We start from the raw sequence: 16851 nt of genomic DNA on the forward strand, positions 1-16851 counted from the left end.
ATGGAAGTATGTTGTGGAAGTAGGATAGACATTGCCTAAATAATATTCTATATAGATTAGATTAGATTAGAAGATTAGAAAACTTTATTTATCCCAAAATGGGCAATTTCGTTCACAGTTTCCAGTCTCACATAATAGATTACTTAATAAATACAATAAATAGCAATAGGAGGTAGACAAAAACATATATCAAAGGCAATCCAACACACACATTTAACTCACAATTCATAGGCCTATGTTTTATTATTATTTTTCAATACAGTGTGAATATAAGTAACCCATCTTAAAATTCATATTTCAACAATAGTTAATATTAAAAAATGTCAACATAAAATTAAAAATGAATTGTTGATCATTTATCACTCCCAGTTCTATAGTTACCCCATCCACGCTTGTTCCAAACGCCGAATAGCAAACGACTATCGAATATGAAACGAACTTCACCTTGGTATTCAGCGTCACACAAACGCCACCTGTTTCCTGTTCCTGTGTGCATTTCATAACCTCTCCGCCTTAATGTGTTTGGTGAAACATGGCGGTTCCGTGGAGGCACTGTTGGAGATGGAGCATAACAAACTGCACCAAGACACGGTTATCCAACTATGCGGTGTTCTCCACGCTGTCTCCCCGGGGGCCGGGTCCCATCGCTGGCGGGGCGCAGCAGGAGGTAAGGTGACCCCGCGGAGACCTGAGTTGGGAGGGGAGGACTGCGGTACAGCGTGTGCCTGTCCGCCCCGCAAGAAGGTCATAGTGTCTGGGCAACTGTCAGTTGGGATCTCAATGGAAGGATCTCATTGATAGTCCCTTGAGGCAGATTGGTGTTTATACGCTTGCCTTTACGCAGGACGAGACGTGCTTTTGTATGGAATGGGTTGTGTCTGTATTGAGTGTTCAGGTCCACTTGGAGGTTTATTATAAGCTCTTGACATTGCATTACAACTGCACTAAGCCATAACCGCCTCCTCCTTAGTTGGCCGCCATTACAATAATGTAGATATACACTAATGCAAGAACGGATAGTTATATATTGTTACATTGTTGTTTTAAGATTGTTTTATTGTTTAGTCATTGTGAATTGTGCACCTAACATATTAGTCCTGACTGGAGTCCATTAAACCAATCTAAACACTACTGACTTGAGGTCAGAATGTCTTTCTGCTTGGGATAAGTGAGGGTACATTGAAAAAAAAAAAAATACAAATACATAGACAGTTATTTTAATAGCCTGTTGGGATATATTTTATGAGTTCTATAATATATAAGTTATGAGGTCATATTCACAAGTTGTAGAATATTTATAACATTGTAAAGTTAACATTACAGTTGTAATAACCACTGCTGACTGTGTGTGTGTGTGTGTTTACAGGTGCTTCCATCAACACACCCGGTGAACTTTAAGTATACATTTCCCAGGTATGTTATCAGCTCCACGCCCAAGACACAGTGCACTCTTTGTACCAGTGAGCCTTTATCATCTTCATAATCATATAATTTTATATGATTTTTTCATCAGGCACAAACCGAGGAAGCTGTGGCCTGCGTCTCAGTTGCGCTGTTGTAAGAAGATCCACAGTGACACCAAACTGAAGGACCCCTTCTCGCTCGCCCAGAAAGACCTCGCACATTTATATGACGACATCAAAAAGGTATTGCTATGCAACCTTTTTTTCAGGGTTCTAGTAAACCCCAACAGCCTGTTCAATCACCACACCCAAGCCGTCAAAACAGCTTAACAGAAGTTCACTATTGCTACAATAATGTGTCCTGATGCAGTGAATGAGTGAAAAGAAAAATAATGTCATAATGTAGTGAGTGACGAAAAGTAAAATAATGTCATAAGATAGTGAATGGTGAATGAGGTGGTGAATGAGTGAAAGATAAGATGCTGTCATAAGGTGGTGAATGAGTGAAAGGTTAGATGCTGTCATAAGGTGGTGAATGAGTGAAGGGTAAGATGCTGTCATAAGGTGGTGAATGAGTGAAGGGTAGAAGATGCTGACATAAGGTGGTGAATGAGTGAAGGGTAAGATGCTGTCATAAGGTGGTGAATGAGTGAAGGGTAAGATGCTGTCATAAGGTGGTGAATGAGTGAAGGGTAAGATGCTGTCATAAGGTGGTGGGTGTATAAGTGTCTTTGCCTGTCAGGAGCTGTATGTGTCCGGGGCGGAGCTCCGGTCTCTGTGTGACTACTACTTCGACGGTAAAGGGAAAGCCTTCCGGCCCATGATAGTGGTGCTGATGGCTCGAGCCCTCAACATCCACAGCAACAGCAAGGGGTGAGACGTCAGACCGCATGCTTTAACTAGTGGTAGTTATTATAGAGGTATTATAATTTTCCCTTTTCGCTTCCCGTTTGACATCCTGTACGGCTGTTTATAAAATAGAATATTTATTTAAAACATAGATGTGAAAGCTGAGTCTCTTGTGTATATACTCTATTGTATATACCCTAATGATAATAATTGATTGTTATTATGAATATTATTATCATATAACATATTATGTAATGCTACCCCCCTGGGTTAATTGGCCCCCTCACCTATTGACCTTTGACCCAGCACTGACCTGCTGCCGGGCCAGCGTTCGGTGGCCATGATCTCGGAGATGATCCACACGGCCAGCCTGGTGCACGACGATGTCATCGACGGGTCGGACCAGCGGCGTGGGAAGAGCACCATCAACGACATGTGGGGCGAGCGCAAGGTACGCCGTCCCGACCGAGCCCCGGGAAGTGGGACGTTTTGAACTGGGACGTGTAAAACACACCATCGAACAACTAACGAGCTGAAAGTCGTTCAGTGTCGAGGTTTCACTGACGACAAGCAAAATAATGGCAAAGCCTTCTGCTCACACAGGGTTAATGGAAATCCAAGAGAGAAGAATTAGTGTATCATATTTAGTCATTTATCACTTAAATTCAAAGTGGCTAACAGCAAGTACCGAGACGGGTTTTAAAGGGTCAGGGGGCATCTTGGTGAAGGTGGTCTGCGACCGTCAAGACGGATGAGCGGGCGGTGCCGTGAGCTTCTCGTTCCTCCTCCTCCTTCTCCGCAGGCCATCCTGGCGGGAGACTTCATCCTATCGGCGGCCTCCATGGCGCTGGCTCGCATCGGGAACACGACGGTGGTGTCGGTGCTGTCGCAGGTCATAGAGGACCTGGTGAGAGGTACGGCCCCTTCCCCCGGGGACACTGGAGAGAGAGAGAGAGAGAGAGAGAGAGAGAGAGAGAGAGAGAGAGAGAGAGAGAGAGAGAGAGAGAGAGAGAGAGAGAGAGAGAGAGAGAGAGAGAGAGAGAGAGAGAGAGAGAGAGAGAGAGAGAGAGAGAGAGAGAGAGAGAGAGAGAGAGAGAGAGAGAGAGAGAGAGAGAGAGAGAGAGAGAGAGAGAGAGAGAGATTGATTATTTGTCAGATGTTGTAGGTGGTCCTTAAAATATGGGATTTAAGTTGACTTTTGAATGAAAGGAGTGTATCAGTTTCGGATGGCCAGAGGGAGGGTATTCCGGAGGGTAGATAGACGGTGGTTTAATGTGGTTGAACTCACTGCAACATTTGCTGGAAGTGCCTGATTGCCTAACTTCCACAACAGATACACCGTTACCCAATCACGACTACCACACGTTTATATTACAAAATATAAGCCCCAGAGAGAGCATTAAGCTTCCTGGTCCAACAGCCGCTTTTGTAACCGCCTCCCCTCTGCCGCCCTTCCCTCATTGAAATGAATGGTGGCGGCGAGTTGCCGCGCGGCGGTGTGAAAGCTGCTTTACTCTTTTCTGTCTCACCCGTCGGTCATTCTTCCCTCCCCAGGGGAGTTCATGCAGATGGGCTCCAAGGAGAACGAGAACGAGCGCTTCAAGCACTACTTGGACAAGACCTTCAAGAAGACGGCCAGCCTCATCGCCAACAGCTGTCGAGCAGTATGTACGTTCAGTACGCACCTTCCCCCGCCGCCGCCGGCTCCCCGCGACACGCCCTGCTCACCGTCCTCTGTCCGTCTGTCTGTCTGTCTGTTTTTAAAAGGTGTCCATCCTGGTGAACTCTGACCCGGAAGTGCATGAGATAGCGTTCCAGTACGGCAAGAACGTGGGCATTGCGTTCCAGGTGCGTGCTGCTGACCTCTCGCTTCTTGTTTTTAAAAAAATAATTAAAACGTTAATATTAAAATTAAATTACGCTAATGTTAATAACTGCTGATTCTTATTGTTATATTGATTTGTAATGGTGTTCTTACTTTTAGTTTTGTGGTGTTTTTTACATGCTTTGATTGTACTGGGATGTAAAATGGAACAATATGATCTAAATATTAAGTTTTGGGATTATTATTATTTGTTCTCGAATTGGTTAGTCCCATTTCTAATGGGTGAGATAGTTTAGGAGAGGGACAGGAGAAAAGCTGGATAAGATTGCAAACAGAATCTAAACCAGATGACTGGATGACACTCTCTCTTTCCCCCCAGCTGGTGGACGATGTGTTGGACTTCACAGCATGCGCCGCTCACCTGGGGAAGCCGTCGGCGGCCGACCTCAAGCTGGGCCTCGCCACGGGCCCGGTGCTCTTCGCCTGCCAACAGGTGAGGCGCTGGGCGCACGCCTTCACACAGGAGGGCGGCATCATTTAGGACCACGTCACAACAGGAGACCTTAAACGACTCACTGTTAAAAAAGATGTAAAATTTAAGTTAAGGTGACGTATTACTACCGGGTTTGAGGGTGATTAGCCGTTACAAGCCGTTTTCAAAATCGGCCTCTTCTGACATTACAAGTGGGCGTGTCCACCTTAATGTATGACGGATAGATGAGCAACGTTTGCTACAGTCCAATGGGTAGGCCGGACGACTGATCTATCAGCACACATCTAGGTGGACACGCCCACTTGTGATGTCAGAAGAGGCCGATTTTCAACATCTAGCTAATCACACTCACACCGGGTGGTATAACGTCACCTTTAACGACAATAAAACCTACAATATTCTCACAGGAAGCGTCCCATTAGCTACGTGTGTCTTCTAGTCCTAGTTCTAGCTTGATTGTATTCCATATCTGTAGTCTCGAGTGAGTGATGCCGCACTCCATGTTTGTAGTCCTGACGGTCTCTGAGCCTTACCGCACGATCTGGCTGTCTGTTCCAGTTCCCTGAGCTCCACTCTATGATCATGAGGCGCTTCTCCTCCCAGGGAGACGTGGAACGCGCCTGGCAGTACGTCCTCGAGGTGAGACCCTTCCCCTGCATATATACCATCTATATTATATCACAGAGCGACGGCGTGGCCAACACCAGCTAACCAGCCAGCCACTGCGTCCCTGTGTATGATGTTACAGAGCGACGGCGTGGAGCAGACTAGCTACCTGGCGAGGCACTACTGCGACGAGGCCGTCCGCCAGGTGAGCAGGCTCCGCCCCTCCCCGGAGCGTGACGCCCTCATCAGGCTCACCGAGATGGTGCTGACCCGGGACAAGTGACCCCGGGTGACCTCTGGTCCCCGGACGACCCCTCCCTGGCCCCGCCCCCTTCAGGCAGCTGCTGATAGGACAACTCGACTCAAGCCAAGCCCCTGTTGGGGCCAGTGTTGTTCGCCGGACTCCTTGTCATGGCGTCGGTGCTACTCTGAACTGGCCAATCCCGGAGTGCCGCAGTGATGACATCATGGCAGGGAGTGTCACAACTGCCAGGAATTAACTGAAAGAAACGCAGAGCGGGGGTCCGTCGTTTAACTTTGCTGTCTTAACTGTCTACACCCAAACAAATCCAACAGTATGCCAAAAGTCCTATATGATATAAATATATTTATTGAAAGAGTGGTTTACACTCCTGTGTGTTACAGTTGATGAATTGGAGAATCCCAAATACTACGAATTTGAGTCTTTTAGATGCAGCGGAATTAACCAATTTGAGCGAATTCTAGTCCACCGCACTGAACAACACTAAACTCTCACGTCACGTTTCGGTGTGTATTGCGTACTGCAGCTACCTCTCTTGTCACTCTATTAAACACGGCTAGTGGTAGTCATGGCTCCCATCGTGTGTTTATGTGATGGTCAACACACTCCAGGTACAGAAGTTATTAAAATATCCATACCGGAATTTCCCCAAAACCCTGTAGATTGGCTAAATAGTGCTAATGCATAAGGGTAGAAAGTGAAAACAATCAAGTTCAATGGGAAGACTTTGACTTAACCTGGAGTTTTTCCACCGTCCTCACCGTTATAGGCTGACATTTGTGTGAACTTGTGTGTGTATCCAAACTGTTGTGAGAATGCCAGTGTTTCTGTATAAAGAAGTGCTCTTTAACAGCTAAGGCCTTTACTTCCACCAATGACCGTGTACTCTCATTAAAGAGACATGTTTTTTAAAATTCCAGTCTCCGTTTCTTTTGGATGGCCAGGGACCACAGCAGGGCATATTGTACATATAATGGTTTATTATAAAAGACTGTACATTAAGTTTTCAATGAACACATTATATATACAATGTAGGGGCAGAGATGTTGGACCCATTACGTTTTCTAGCCATGAATCTGAACTTCTGTGTACATCCTCGTTTCAAATTAAACCAAACTTAATGCATTCCCCATGGAAACAAAGATGCTCATTAATCAAAGCCCCTTACTTGTTTTGTTTGCAACCACCTTTTTTTCTGTAGTTTATTTCCCATGATGTATTGCAAATGGTAGGGTATTAAGATTGTTTTATTTTTTAGGTTCTGGTCAGATTAAGGATCTGGGGAAATGCAAGGCATCATGGGAGAAATCACCCAATCAGGCCATTATGTTGCACCCTCTTGTGAGGTAAAGGGTAATGCGTTAATCATACACTAGAATAATCTATAGCTTGACAAATCAAAGCTGAAAGATCAATTCAATCACTCACAACCCTTTCCTCATAATCTCAGATTCAGATTTCCTTTTTTTGCTCGGCGAGGGCTGGCAGTGATTGGCAAGTCATCTCAAACTGAAACATAACCCGGAGAAGACGGGGAACGCCTAGTTTCCCTCCGGAGACATTGTTCACATATTTTATAGAAGTAAAAAGTTATAAACAATGCGTCTGACATTGAAAGCCATAATCAAGATGTGAAACTGAAGTGTTCAAATTCTGAACCAAACGAAAATCAGCATTTTAAAAACCGGAGCCCTGAAAAAGTTCTTATTAAAAATTCTAAATCATTCAGTGATTTGGACAGTACAACAAATTAAACAATGCAATAAAAACAAATCAATTTGTATATATTGACAACATAAACGGTAATACATTTCATAAATTCTATATTGCATGCTTTCTCACCATGATGTGAATTTCTTGTGTAATTTGCCTTCAGGATATATAATTGTCCATACATACCTAGACAAGATTTATTGGTATTGGGATTAGTATTGTGGTTGATTAGATTAGCATAATCCCAGACAGCCATCGGTAATGGGCAGGCAGTGAATTAACCATTACATACAATTAGAGACTCTAATTGTATTTACAATTAGAGAACTACCAAATTAAGAGCGCATTGAGAGTCCTGCCGCATTCGACACAACCCTGAGTCACAACCATTCTGTAGGATTTGCATACATAAATAAGCGTATGTCAATCCGTCAGCTCGCCTGTTCAAGTCAATATGTTATCTTTTTTTTTTTATCTTTTATTCACAGCCCTTAATTGAGATTAAAAAAACGTGTCTTTTAAGGAATCATCTGAGCTCGCTTTACCCATATGTTGACTTGGTTTACTGGACCGACCAATAAATCCCATAATGGCGGGAAACATGACCCAAGTTCATCATCCAAGTAGCCGTCAGGAATCTGTAGTACATTTAAGAAGTGTTGTAAAAGTCTGCTGTTCTCGAGCTTGGTTGCAACGATCAGTCTCGGTATTCCCAGACCTCCAGAGACTGAACTAGAGTATCCGATCCATTGTACAGTTCCAAGACTTTGCAATCTTTCCCTGTTTATACGTTTCAACAAATCCCTCCTCTCCCCTCCCCGGTATGCAAACCGCAAAATAAACTCTTATCGATAAACATTTTTTATTTATTTATTTGCAAACATATTTGTTAAGGGGGCAATAACATTGTGATATCAAAAAGAAAAGCAGTTAAACGTTGTGCCTACGTATACGTTAGGATGGGGGGTGTTTGGGGTTTGACCTGGCGGCAGTGGTCTCGAGTTTAGACCAGGATCGCGGTATCAATAAATACGCCGCCACCACGCATTGGCCCTGCTAGCATCGCTAACTGAAGTTGACCAGCTAGCATTGCAAACTGGCCTCGGCTAGCTAGGGTCGCTTCCTAGCCATGGCTAGCTAGCGTCACAAACTGGCCTCGGCTAGCTAGCGTCACAAACTTGCCTCGGCTAGCTAGCGTCGCAAACTGGCCTCGGCTAGCTAGCGTCGCAAACTGGCCTCGGCTAGCTAGCGTCGCAAACTGGCCTCGGCTAGCTAGCGTCGCAAACTGGCCTCGGCTAGCTAGCGTCGCAAACTGGCCTCGGCTAGCTAGCGTCGCAAACTGGCCTCGCCTAGCTAGCGTCGCAAACTGGCCTCGCCTTGCTAGCGTCGCAAACTGGCCTCGCCTTGCTAGCGTCGCAAACTGGCCTCGGCTAGCTAGCGTCGCAAACTGGCCTCGGCTAGCTAGCGTCGCAAACTGGCCTCGGCTAGCTAGCGTCGCAAACTGGCCTCGGCTAGCTTGCGTCGCAAACTGGCCTCGGCTAGCTAGCGTCGCAAACTGGCCTCGGCTAGCTAGCGTCGCAAACTGGCCTCGGCTAGCTTGCGTCGCAAACTGGCCTCGGCTAGCTTGCGTCGCAAACTGGCCTCGGCTAGCTTGCGTCGCAAACTGGCCTCTGCTAGCTTGCGTCGCAAACTGGCCTCGGCTAGCTTGCGTCGCAAACTGGCCTCGGCTAGCTTGCGTCGCAAACTGGCCTCTGCTAGCTAGCGTCGCAAACTGGCCTCGGCTAGCTAGCGTCGCAAACTGGCCTCGGCTAGCTTGCGTCGCAAACTGGCCTCGGCTAGCTAGCGTCTCTAAATGGCCTCGGCTAGCTAGCGTCTCTAACTGGCCTCGGCTAACTGGAGTCTACTAGCTAACATCTCTGACAGTCAGTAGCAAGCTTGCGTCACAAGGCGGCGTCTTTTAGCTAGCGCGGCTAGCGGCTAGCTCAGTCGGCGTAGTGCATGATGGACTCCACGTAGTTCCCGGGGAAGAGGCCGGTGACGCTACCGGACACGCCCTCGTACCAGCCGTCGTCGTTCTTCTTGATGATGTAGATGATGGCGCCCTCCATGAAGGATAGCTCGTCATCCTTGTCCTTGGAGTAGTCGTAGATGGCCACCACTGGAGAGGGGAATCATCAGGTTATAGACCAGGAGGTAGGACTACATTAATAGAACTGGTGTGGTAGAAGATGTAAATCTGGATTTGTAAAGGTTTTCAAAGCACACCAATAGGACGCACTAGAACACGCCAAAAGCAGAATTATTTTTTAAGGTTCCATACAAAGTGGAACTTTTTTTTCTTCTCCACCTTTTAAATGTATTTGTATCTCTGTTATTGAGTTAATGAGTCAGTCTGTCCATTTACTAGTCAGTTATTTAGTGAGTGAGATAACTTTTGAGTCAATCAGGTAGTCAGTCAGTTAGTCTCCACCTTTTTTGGTTTAGTTATTTTTTGTGTTATTGCGATAACTAGTCTATCCGGTAGTCAGCGAGTCAGTCTGTCTGGTAGTCAGTGAGTCAGTCTGTCAGTCTGTCAGGTAGTCAGTGAGTCAGTGAGTCAGTCTGTCAGTCTGTCAGTCTGTCAGGTAGTCAGTGAGTCAGTCTGTCAGTCTGTCAGTCTGTCAGTCTGTCAGTCTGTCAGTCAGTCTGTCAGGTGGTCAGTCAATCAATGAGTCAGCCTGTGAGTCAGTGAGTCAGTCTGTCAGTGAGACAGCATGTCAGTGAGTCAGCCAGTCAGTTAATCCCCACCTTTCTCAATGTAGTTCTTGGGGGCCCAGTTGGGGTCTCCGTCGGCGTAGGGGTCGCTGTAGTGGACCACAGCCGCCTCCTCCTCCTCGTAGTCCACGGGTGGAGGGGGAGGCGGCGGGGGGGAGTCGTCGAACAGCGCCATGCTGTCGGGCGGTGGTGGAGGCGGGGGGGTGGGCGAATCCGCGACTAGAACGAAGACGGTAAGGACAGTGAGGACCCGTAGTGAACTCCGTACGGGTCGGAGGCGAGGGGGAGGCGGGGCATGGGACTGATTAGGTTAACCCCTTTCACCAGGAGCTGCTCGGGCATGCAGTCATGCAAGTTGTTGTGATCATGCATAAATCAGAAGTATACAATCATTGGTAAAGGGACATGCAAAAGGCCCAGGTTACTCATGCAGCTCAGAATATACACACATAAACATACACCCACACAAATATATAGATTTTTTTTTTTTCTCACATCGCTTAAAGTTACTGATATGCTTTAGCATCAAAGCATCCGTAGCATGTTGTGATGCCAAGGCTAATGACTTACAAACTCCACAATTTTGGTGTTTGTATGGTTAAGGCGGCTGCCTTAACCATACAGTGCTGTGGGAAACACTGCACTACAGCAATACAACTTTTCCAACCAATAGAAGGTGATGCCCGAGTGATATTATAATCCTGACCAGCAGAGGGCGGCAGCTTGCCCAATCTGTCCAGCCTCATGTGGCCAATCTGGGAAAACCTTGACTCAATACAAAAAACTCTAAGATGCCTTTCCAGTCAGTTGAAATACAACAGAAGGACATGCCCCCGTCTAGCAATTTCATCACACATTAAAACCGCTTGAGGGGTCACAAACAATACATGTCACCGGAAAAAAACAGTGAAGCTACGTTCGACTTCGACTTCTTCAGATCGGGACCAGCTATCTACACAGCGGCGGAGAGGAAGGAGGGAGGACCACTTTGCATGCAGGGGGAAGAGCGGTACAGGTGAGGACAGGTGAGGTACAGGTGAAGGGGGCGTGACTTACTGCTCTCCTGCATCCTGGCCACAAAGCCAGTGAGTGGAATCTGAGGTGTCAGCTGTGGCATGGGAGGCGGAGGAGGGGCGATAGACACTGAGGTATCGCACACAGACAGAGAGAGAGAGAGAGAGGGTACGATGTATTGAAGAGAGAGAGACCGAGACCACGATGTATTGAAGAGAGACATAATTAAGAAGAAGGGAAGAACAAAAAAGAGAAAGTGGATCAATTACAGAGAAATTAAAGATGAGCACAGTTATAAAGAGGTGTGCATACCATTCACAAGCAGATAATAACATCTGTGTTTGTGGTCTCATCTGTGTGAGTTTGTGGATTTGTGGCACAGCCCGGACAGTGTGACATTGTGCACGTGAGTGAACAGATATGGGGGGTTGCATGTGACGCACCAAAGGCCACAGCCCTGGGCAGAGATCAGACCGATAGCGGCAATGCACTTCTCAGCCTCAGGTCAATCTTAAGGTAAATGGATGGCTGGCCCTGGCCACCAGAGGGAGCTGTTTCAACAACGTTTCTACAGCTCTCCATTTCGACTTTTCTTCACAACTCTCAACATTAGCTTTAAGTGGACTTTTGAACTACCCTTACAGTCTTGCAAAACTGTGTTCTTTACAAACTAACAAAGCGTTTGATCGGTCAAGAGACCATCAATCCAACTTTTAAATTCCAGTGTGAAAAACTGGACATGGCACAGTGTATTAGACCTACAGTAAAGTTAAACTTCCTCAAATTGTCCTAGTTTGAGACCAGGTGAAGCTTTACCTTTTAGAGAAGCAGTTCCTATTGCACTCCTGCCCAACACTGGCAGGAGTCTTCTCAAGGTTTCTTCCTTGATAATTAGTTTTTACTCTTCCTTTAGAGTTCTTATGGCTCGGGGCTGTTGTATAAATGGTGCCGTTGAAGCCCTTTGAGACTGACCTTGTGATAAAACCGCTGTTCAAATAGCCATCGTGCCTGGCAAGTGCTCAGTGTACAAAGTCCAGACTTAAAAGGACGAGTTAAACCGTTTTGCAGTGGATAACACTCCTTTCTTGAACATAATTACGAGTGTTCCACGAGTCAGTACTGTTCCACGGTGAAGTCAGCGAGCTGGTTTTTCAAATGCCAGAGCGTATCGACCGCTGATCGTCTGGGTGCTATCTACAGGAGAATCCAAAGGCATGGGTGTCGGTTTGTCAATACTGAAGACATCCCTGGACTAGATAAAGGAGAAACCATGAGCTGCTCTTTGAGAGGGAGCAGGGGAGTCGATACTTCCTCCCTGAAACCCAAGCCCCATACCTCCGGGGCCAGCTGACTTAGGCCTGACACAGCACAGATGACCTTTGAAGTCAAGGTCTTATGGCTTTGAGGAGTTAACTGTGTTGGATGATTGGGTGGCAAATAACACAGAACTGTTGATTGCAGAAACCCGTGTTCACCAGGGGTTGTCCCGGCAGTTAGCTTTGAAGCATTGTTACTTTTTAGCATTACACTTAGATACGGGTTTGTCAGGACAACCGGTTAGCCAACACAACTAGCTTGCAAAACTCGAGAGTAACCAGTTAACCAACACAACACAGCTAACAAACTAAAGATGGCCACGGCAAGATGGCGAGTGGGGGGGTCTTACTTGAGTTCAGCCCATAACCAGGGGTGCCTCCGTTAATGTGAGGCATTTGCTGTTGCTGCATCTGCGCCATCTGCTGCAGCTGTAGCTGCTGCTGTTGAATCTGTATCTGCTGCTGCTGCTGAAATTGCTGCTGCTGTTGTAGCTGTTGCTGCTGGAGCTGCTGTTGCTGGAGCTGCTGCTGCTGCTGCTGCAGGGAGAACTGGGAGGTGGTGGAGGGCGCGCGGCGGTAGGTTCCCGTGGCCGAAACCATGGAGACGGAAGAGGAGGTGGAGGAGTTGTGGCGCGAGATCTGCCGCGAGATGGTCCCGAACTGAGACATTGGGACGGGGCCCAGGCCTGGCCCAGGAATCACGGCTGCAGGGGCCCGCAAAGAAAGGAAGAAGAGGAGGAGGAAGAGGAGGAGCAGGAGGAACGGGGAGACAGGACGGAGGGGAGGCCAGAAGGTGGAGGAAGGGGGAGACAGGAGGAGGAGGAGGAGGAGGAAGGGGGCAACAGGAAGAGGTGAAGAAGGAGCAGGGTTTAGACGGCAAAGGAGGGAAAAAGAGGGAGAGAGAGAGAGAGAGAGAGAGAGAGAGAGAGAGAGAGAGAGAGAGAGAGGAGAATGAGCGACAGGCACATATAAATATAAAGCAATAATTCTTTGTTATTGATGACTGGAACATTGATCTGATTCAGCAACATGAGAGAGAGAAGCAACCTGGTTAGAGTAACATAGGAATGGAGCAATAAGCAAATGACAAGAGAATACAACGAAGGATCAGAAAGAAAGAGGAGAAGAAGAGTAGAGAACGGTAGTACTGCTGGCTACTAGCTGATGGACAGCCCTGGTGATGATTCTGACTCTGGACTACAAACATGGAGTACGATGGTATTCAGGACTTGCATTCATTATGTAGTTCAGAGACAATTAGGAAAACAAACATGGAGTGCAGCTGCACTCAATGTAGCCTACAAATTTGGAGGAAAATCAAGCAGCACCACAAGACTTGTGTGTGCACTACCATCGATGAAAACAAAAACGCGGAGAGACACAGCTAGAGAGAAAGAGGGATACTGACAAACAGGAAGGGACAATATGAAAGAGAGAGCTGAACTTCCTGTTTACATTCCTGAAGGACGGAGGTCTCCCAGGAGATTCCGGGCTTCCCTTAGAGGAGCCAGGCCTTCACAAACAACCCACCCGCCCAAGCAGCACTAATGACCACTGAGGGTCTCCGGGGACGAACCTCCGCTCCTCACACGTTCCAAGAGATAAGTTTAGCATTCTCAAGAACCTCCTCATAAACACAGGGTCGTAAACAGATGAAACAGCAATTCAGAGATCCTCTAACCACTGACATGCAATATATTAATAACTAGTACAGAATCCCTAATTGTGATTCTAGCTTTATAATGAAAACAGCTAGCAAGATACAGGTTTGTCTCTGAGATATCAACAGTGCAGTGGCCGACACTGATTCACACCATTTCTCATTCAGCAGCTGCTTTAATGCAAAGCACATTCACAAAGAATTTCGTTACGGGTAACTAGGGAGCAGGTAGGGGTTAGGGGACACCTTACCCAAGGATGCATTAAGTTAGGCTACAGAAATTGGGGATTGAAACCCATTCCCTTTTGGCACCCAGACCACTACGCTATTCTGCCCTCACAAACTTCCTCCACAGATCTTATTCCACCTTCTTGGTTCTGAACCCTAGCATGAGGATGGAACTGAAGGAGGAACCCCACATTCAACCCTGGTAGGGTTAAGAATCCAAGATGGCTGCTCTGTGAAAAAGACCCATGCAGATGAACCATGACACCCTGTCCAACCAGAAGTCTTAATCCCACATCTGGAACGGGGAACTGAGACTCTTGAAGCTCCTTTGGGAACGTTCAGATTCCAGATGTAATCAGAACAACTGCATGCTTTTTACTTCTGCGTATTTACAGCCAATGCCGCAGTATTGGATCAACGCTTTAATTAGGCTAAATAAACTCATTAAGTTTAGTCAAATATAAAATAAACAATTGAGCATACAAAATAAACCCAGGGGGTATAGCAATGTACACAATATACCAAAAAAAGGAAGCATGGCATGAGGTTCATATGCTCATTTCAATTCAAGGTTTGTTTTTCTTTTGGAAAATATTATAATTCCAGTCCTTGGAGATTAAAGGCAGATCTCAAAGAAGATCTGACCAGAGGAAGAAAAATACCACCACCATTATCATCATCATCATCAGCATATTCATGAACATCACGTCAAGTAGATTAAATTATTCAGATCCGTTTATCTTCACCAGATTTGAATGTTAGCTCAGTGAATCAGATTGTGATTCAAATCCTCTAATTTGTAGGAAAAACTGAAAACACTTTGGAGAAATCGATAAACATTAATTAATTCATGTTCCAGCCTAACCACCCACGAGTTCAGTGAGCAATGATTCAAAACACAACAACACCACCACCAGCTTCACCACCAAAGTGATATCAACCCCGCCCGACAGAGGCGTGAGGGGGGTGACGGAGGTTCTGTGGCGGGCGGAGGCTGAAGGGGGTCTCACCTAGGGGTGGAGGAGGAGGTGGGTTGGCTAGCCCCGACATGGGGGGGGCCGGCAGGAGGGGTGGAGGAGGAGGAGGAGTAGGTGGGGGTGGGGGTGGGGGAGGGGCTCCAAGGGGAGGGAACAAGAACTGGACTGAAGCCAGCCAGTCAGAGTGGAGATATTAGACCGTGTGATGCCACATGCTAGAAAATGCAGCTCCCAACTGAAATCATATTATACAGCTAGATCTGTAATCACACTACGCAGCTAGAGCTGTACAAACAGCTAGAGCTGCAGCCATACCACACAGCTAGAGCCATAATCATAATACACAGCTAGAGCTGTAATCACACTATGCAGTTAGAGCACAAATGATACTATACAGTTAGAGCAGAAATGTTATGATGTGATTCAACTACCAGCCACAAGGGGGCTACAATGGGACTTCCTTCCTACTCTCCTCCCAGACCTACTTCCATTAGAAGGGTAGGAGGGAGTAGAGTGTGTGTTGGGGGTCTTCTTCAACACTCTTATGTAACATTCCACTACTATATTCAAGTGTGTGTGTGTCAGCCTCCTCTCTGGTTGGTGTTCAAATGCTGTTGCCATGGTGAACGGCCTAGTAGTACTTAGTCGGTGAGATGAGGTGAAAAACATCTGAAGGGACTTGTGATGGATCGGTTATAGTCTACTTATAAAATAAAATATTATACAATAAAGACAACACCAAATAATTACATTTCAGTGGTCTCTCTTTCCCTCTCTCCACCCCGCTCTCCCTCTCTCTCTATCCATCCCGCTCCCTCCCTCCCTCTCCCCGACCTATTTACATTATGGTGAATGAGTTGCGTTCAGGATCACAAGGGTGGTTCATAATCCCTGTCCACCACACAGGCTTTATGTACCAATGCACCAACACCTTGTAAAACAATGGCTATCATATCACACATGTGTTTAACCACTGATTCAAGTGTAACACATTATTATTATCATTATTACACTTATTATAAATACATGAGTCAATTTGCAAGGGTAAAGGGAAGGCTAAATTGTTTGTTAAAAATATTCCAAACCAGTCATCGTCTTAGTTCTCACCTGGTCCAGAGTTGGGGATGGAGGGCGTTGGCACGGCGATGGGCAGGCTGCTGCCGCTGTTCTCTCTGCTGCTGCTGCCCCCACTGCTCCCGCTGCAGGGCGAGAGAGGTAGGGGAGAACAGGGAAAAGAGAGAGAGGGAAAGACAGTTTGGTTATTTGCTTTCTATTGTATTATTCACTTGATGTGGCAATGTAAACATTGGTTACCCATGAAACTGATTAGACAATATGATGAGTAAGAGAGAGGGCGAGAGAGAGAGAGAGACAGACAGAAAGCGACCGAAAGTAAGAGTAAGAGAGAGCGCTAGAGAGAGGGAGAGAGAGACAGACAGATAGATGATCAATGGGGTTCATTGCAGAGACTGTTAGCGGTGCTAATGCTACAGCACTAATGCTAATGCTACAGTTGGCACTGCATCACCACCATCTCCTGTATTCTATAGGGCTGATCTCAGGCCACTTTAAGGAGGAGTGGCACAGAAGTAACGGAATTGAAATCTTCTAGAAGTGAGATAAGTCGAGTGAAAACCCAATCCGACACATCATCGCCGAGGGCAGAAAGTACTACAGCCTCACCAAAATTGAGCTCTCTCTCTACCCCTTCTGGATCCCTCGGCCTTCCTCTGTGCCCCCCCCCCCCCCTC

The 16851-nt window shown here is 46.6% G+C and overlaps 2 protein-coding genes across 11 annotated transcripts in view; one reads left to right on the plus strand and one right to left on the minus strand.

Annotated features, from left to right (window-relative positions):
* The first annotated feature begins 480 nt into the window (after positions 1 to 480).
* Positions 481 to 5745, plus strand: pdss1 (prenyl (decaprenyl) diphosphate synthase, subunit 1). 3 transcript variants are annotated; one of them, XM_030348415.1, is made up of 11 exons: positions 481 to 667; positions 1367 to 1413; positions 1514 to 1646; positions 2146 to 2276; positions 2559 to 2703; positions 3055 to 3166; positions 3807 to 3916; positions 4020 to 4100; positions 4457 to 4570; positions 5129 to 5209; positions 5319 to 5745. In XM_030348415.1, exons 1-11 carry the CDS (start codon positions 533 to 535, stop codon positions 5457 to 5459), a joined length of 1230 nt encoding a protein of 409 aa, XP_030204275.1. In that variant the 5' UTR covers positions 481 to 532; the 3' UTR covers positions 5460 to 5745. The 3 variants fall into 3 exon arrangements, with proteins under 3 accessions (XP_030204275.1, XP_030204277.1, XP_030204278.1); XM_030348417.1 differs by lacking the exons at positions 5129 to 5209; positions 5319 to 5745 and adding an exon at positions 5046 to 5111; XM_030348418.1 differs by lacking the exons at positions 481 to 667; positions 1367 to 1413; positions 1514 to 1646 and adding an exon at positions 1660 to 2077 and having other exon boundaries at positions 2114 to 2276.
* A 653-nt stretch (positions 5746 to 6398) lies between these two features.
* abi1a (abl-interactor 1a) overlaps positions 6399 to 16851 on the minus strand; it is a 39774-nt gene continuing 29321 nt past the window's right edge. For 2 of the 8 annotated variants that reach the window (XM_030348401.1, XM_030348400.1), the window contains 6 exons: positions 16208 to 16299; positions 15134 to 15265; positions 12586 to 12939; positions 10962 to 11048; positions 9939 to 10124; positions 6399 to 9309 (listed from right to left, as the gene is read on the minus strand). In XM_030348401.1, the coding sequence (XP_030204261.1) occupies positions 9134 to 9309; positions 9939 to 10124; positions 10962 to 11048; positions 12586 to 12939; positions 15134 to 15265; positions 16208 to 16299 (1027 nt within the window). In that variant the 3' untranslated portion in view covers positions 6399 to 9133. The remainder of the gene's footprint in view (positions 9310 to 9938; positions 10125 to 10961; positions 11049 to 12585; positions 12940 to 15133; positions 15266 to 16207; positions 16300 to 16851) is intronic. The other 6 variants (XM_030348404.1, XM_030348403.1, XM_030348409.1 and 3 more) reach the window with 3 other exon arrangements.

This window comes from Gadus morhua, chromosome 23 (genome assembly GCF_902167405.1).
Source record: "Gadus morhua chromosome 23, gadMor3.0, whole genome shotgun sequence".
NCBI lineage: Eukaryota > Metazoa > Chordata > Actinopteri > Gadiformes > Gadidae > Gadus > Gadus morhua.

Bases quoted from the DNA above. Each gene is read 5' to 3' on its own strand.
- pdss1 (XM_030348415.1), top strand. From the start codon at position 533: ATGGCGGTTCCGTGGAGGCACTGTTGGAGATGGAGCATAACAAACTGC. The intron at 1,414-1,513 runs GTATGTTATCAG...TTTTTTCATCAG, and splicing joins TTTAAGTATACATTTCCCAG to GCACAAACCGAGGAAGCTGT. The intron at 5,210-5,318 runs GTGAGACCCTTC...ATGATGTTACAG, and splicing joins CCTGGCAGTACGTCCTCGAG to AGCGACGGCGTGGAGCAGAC.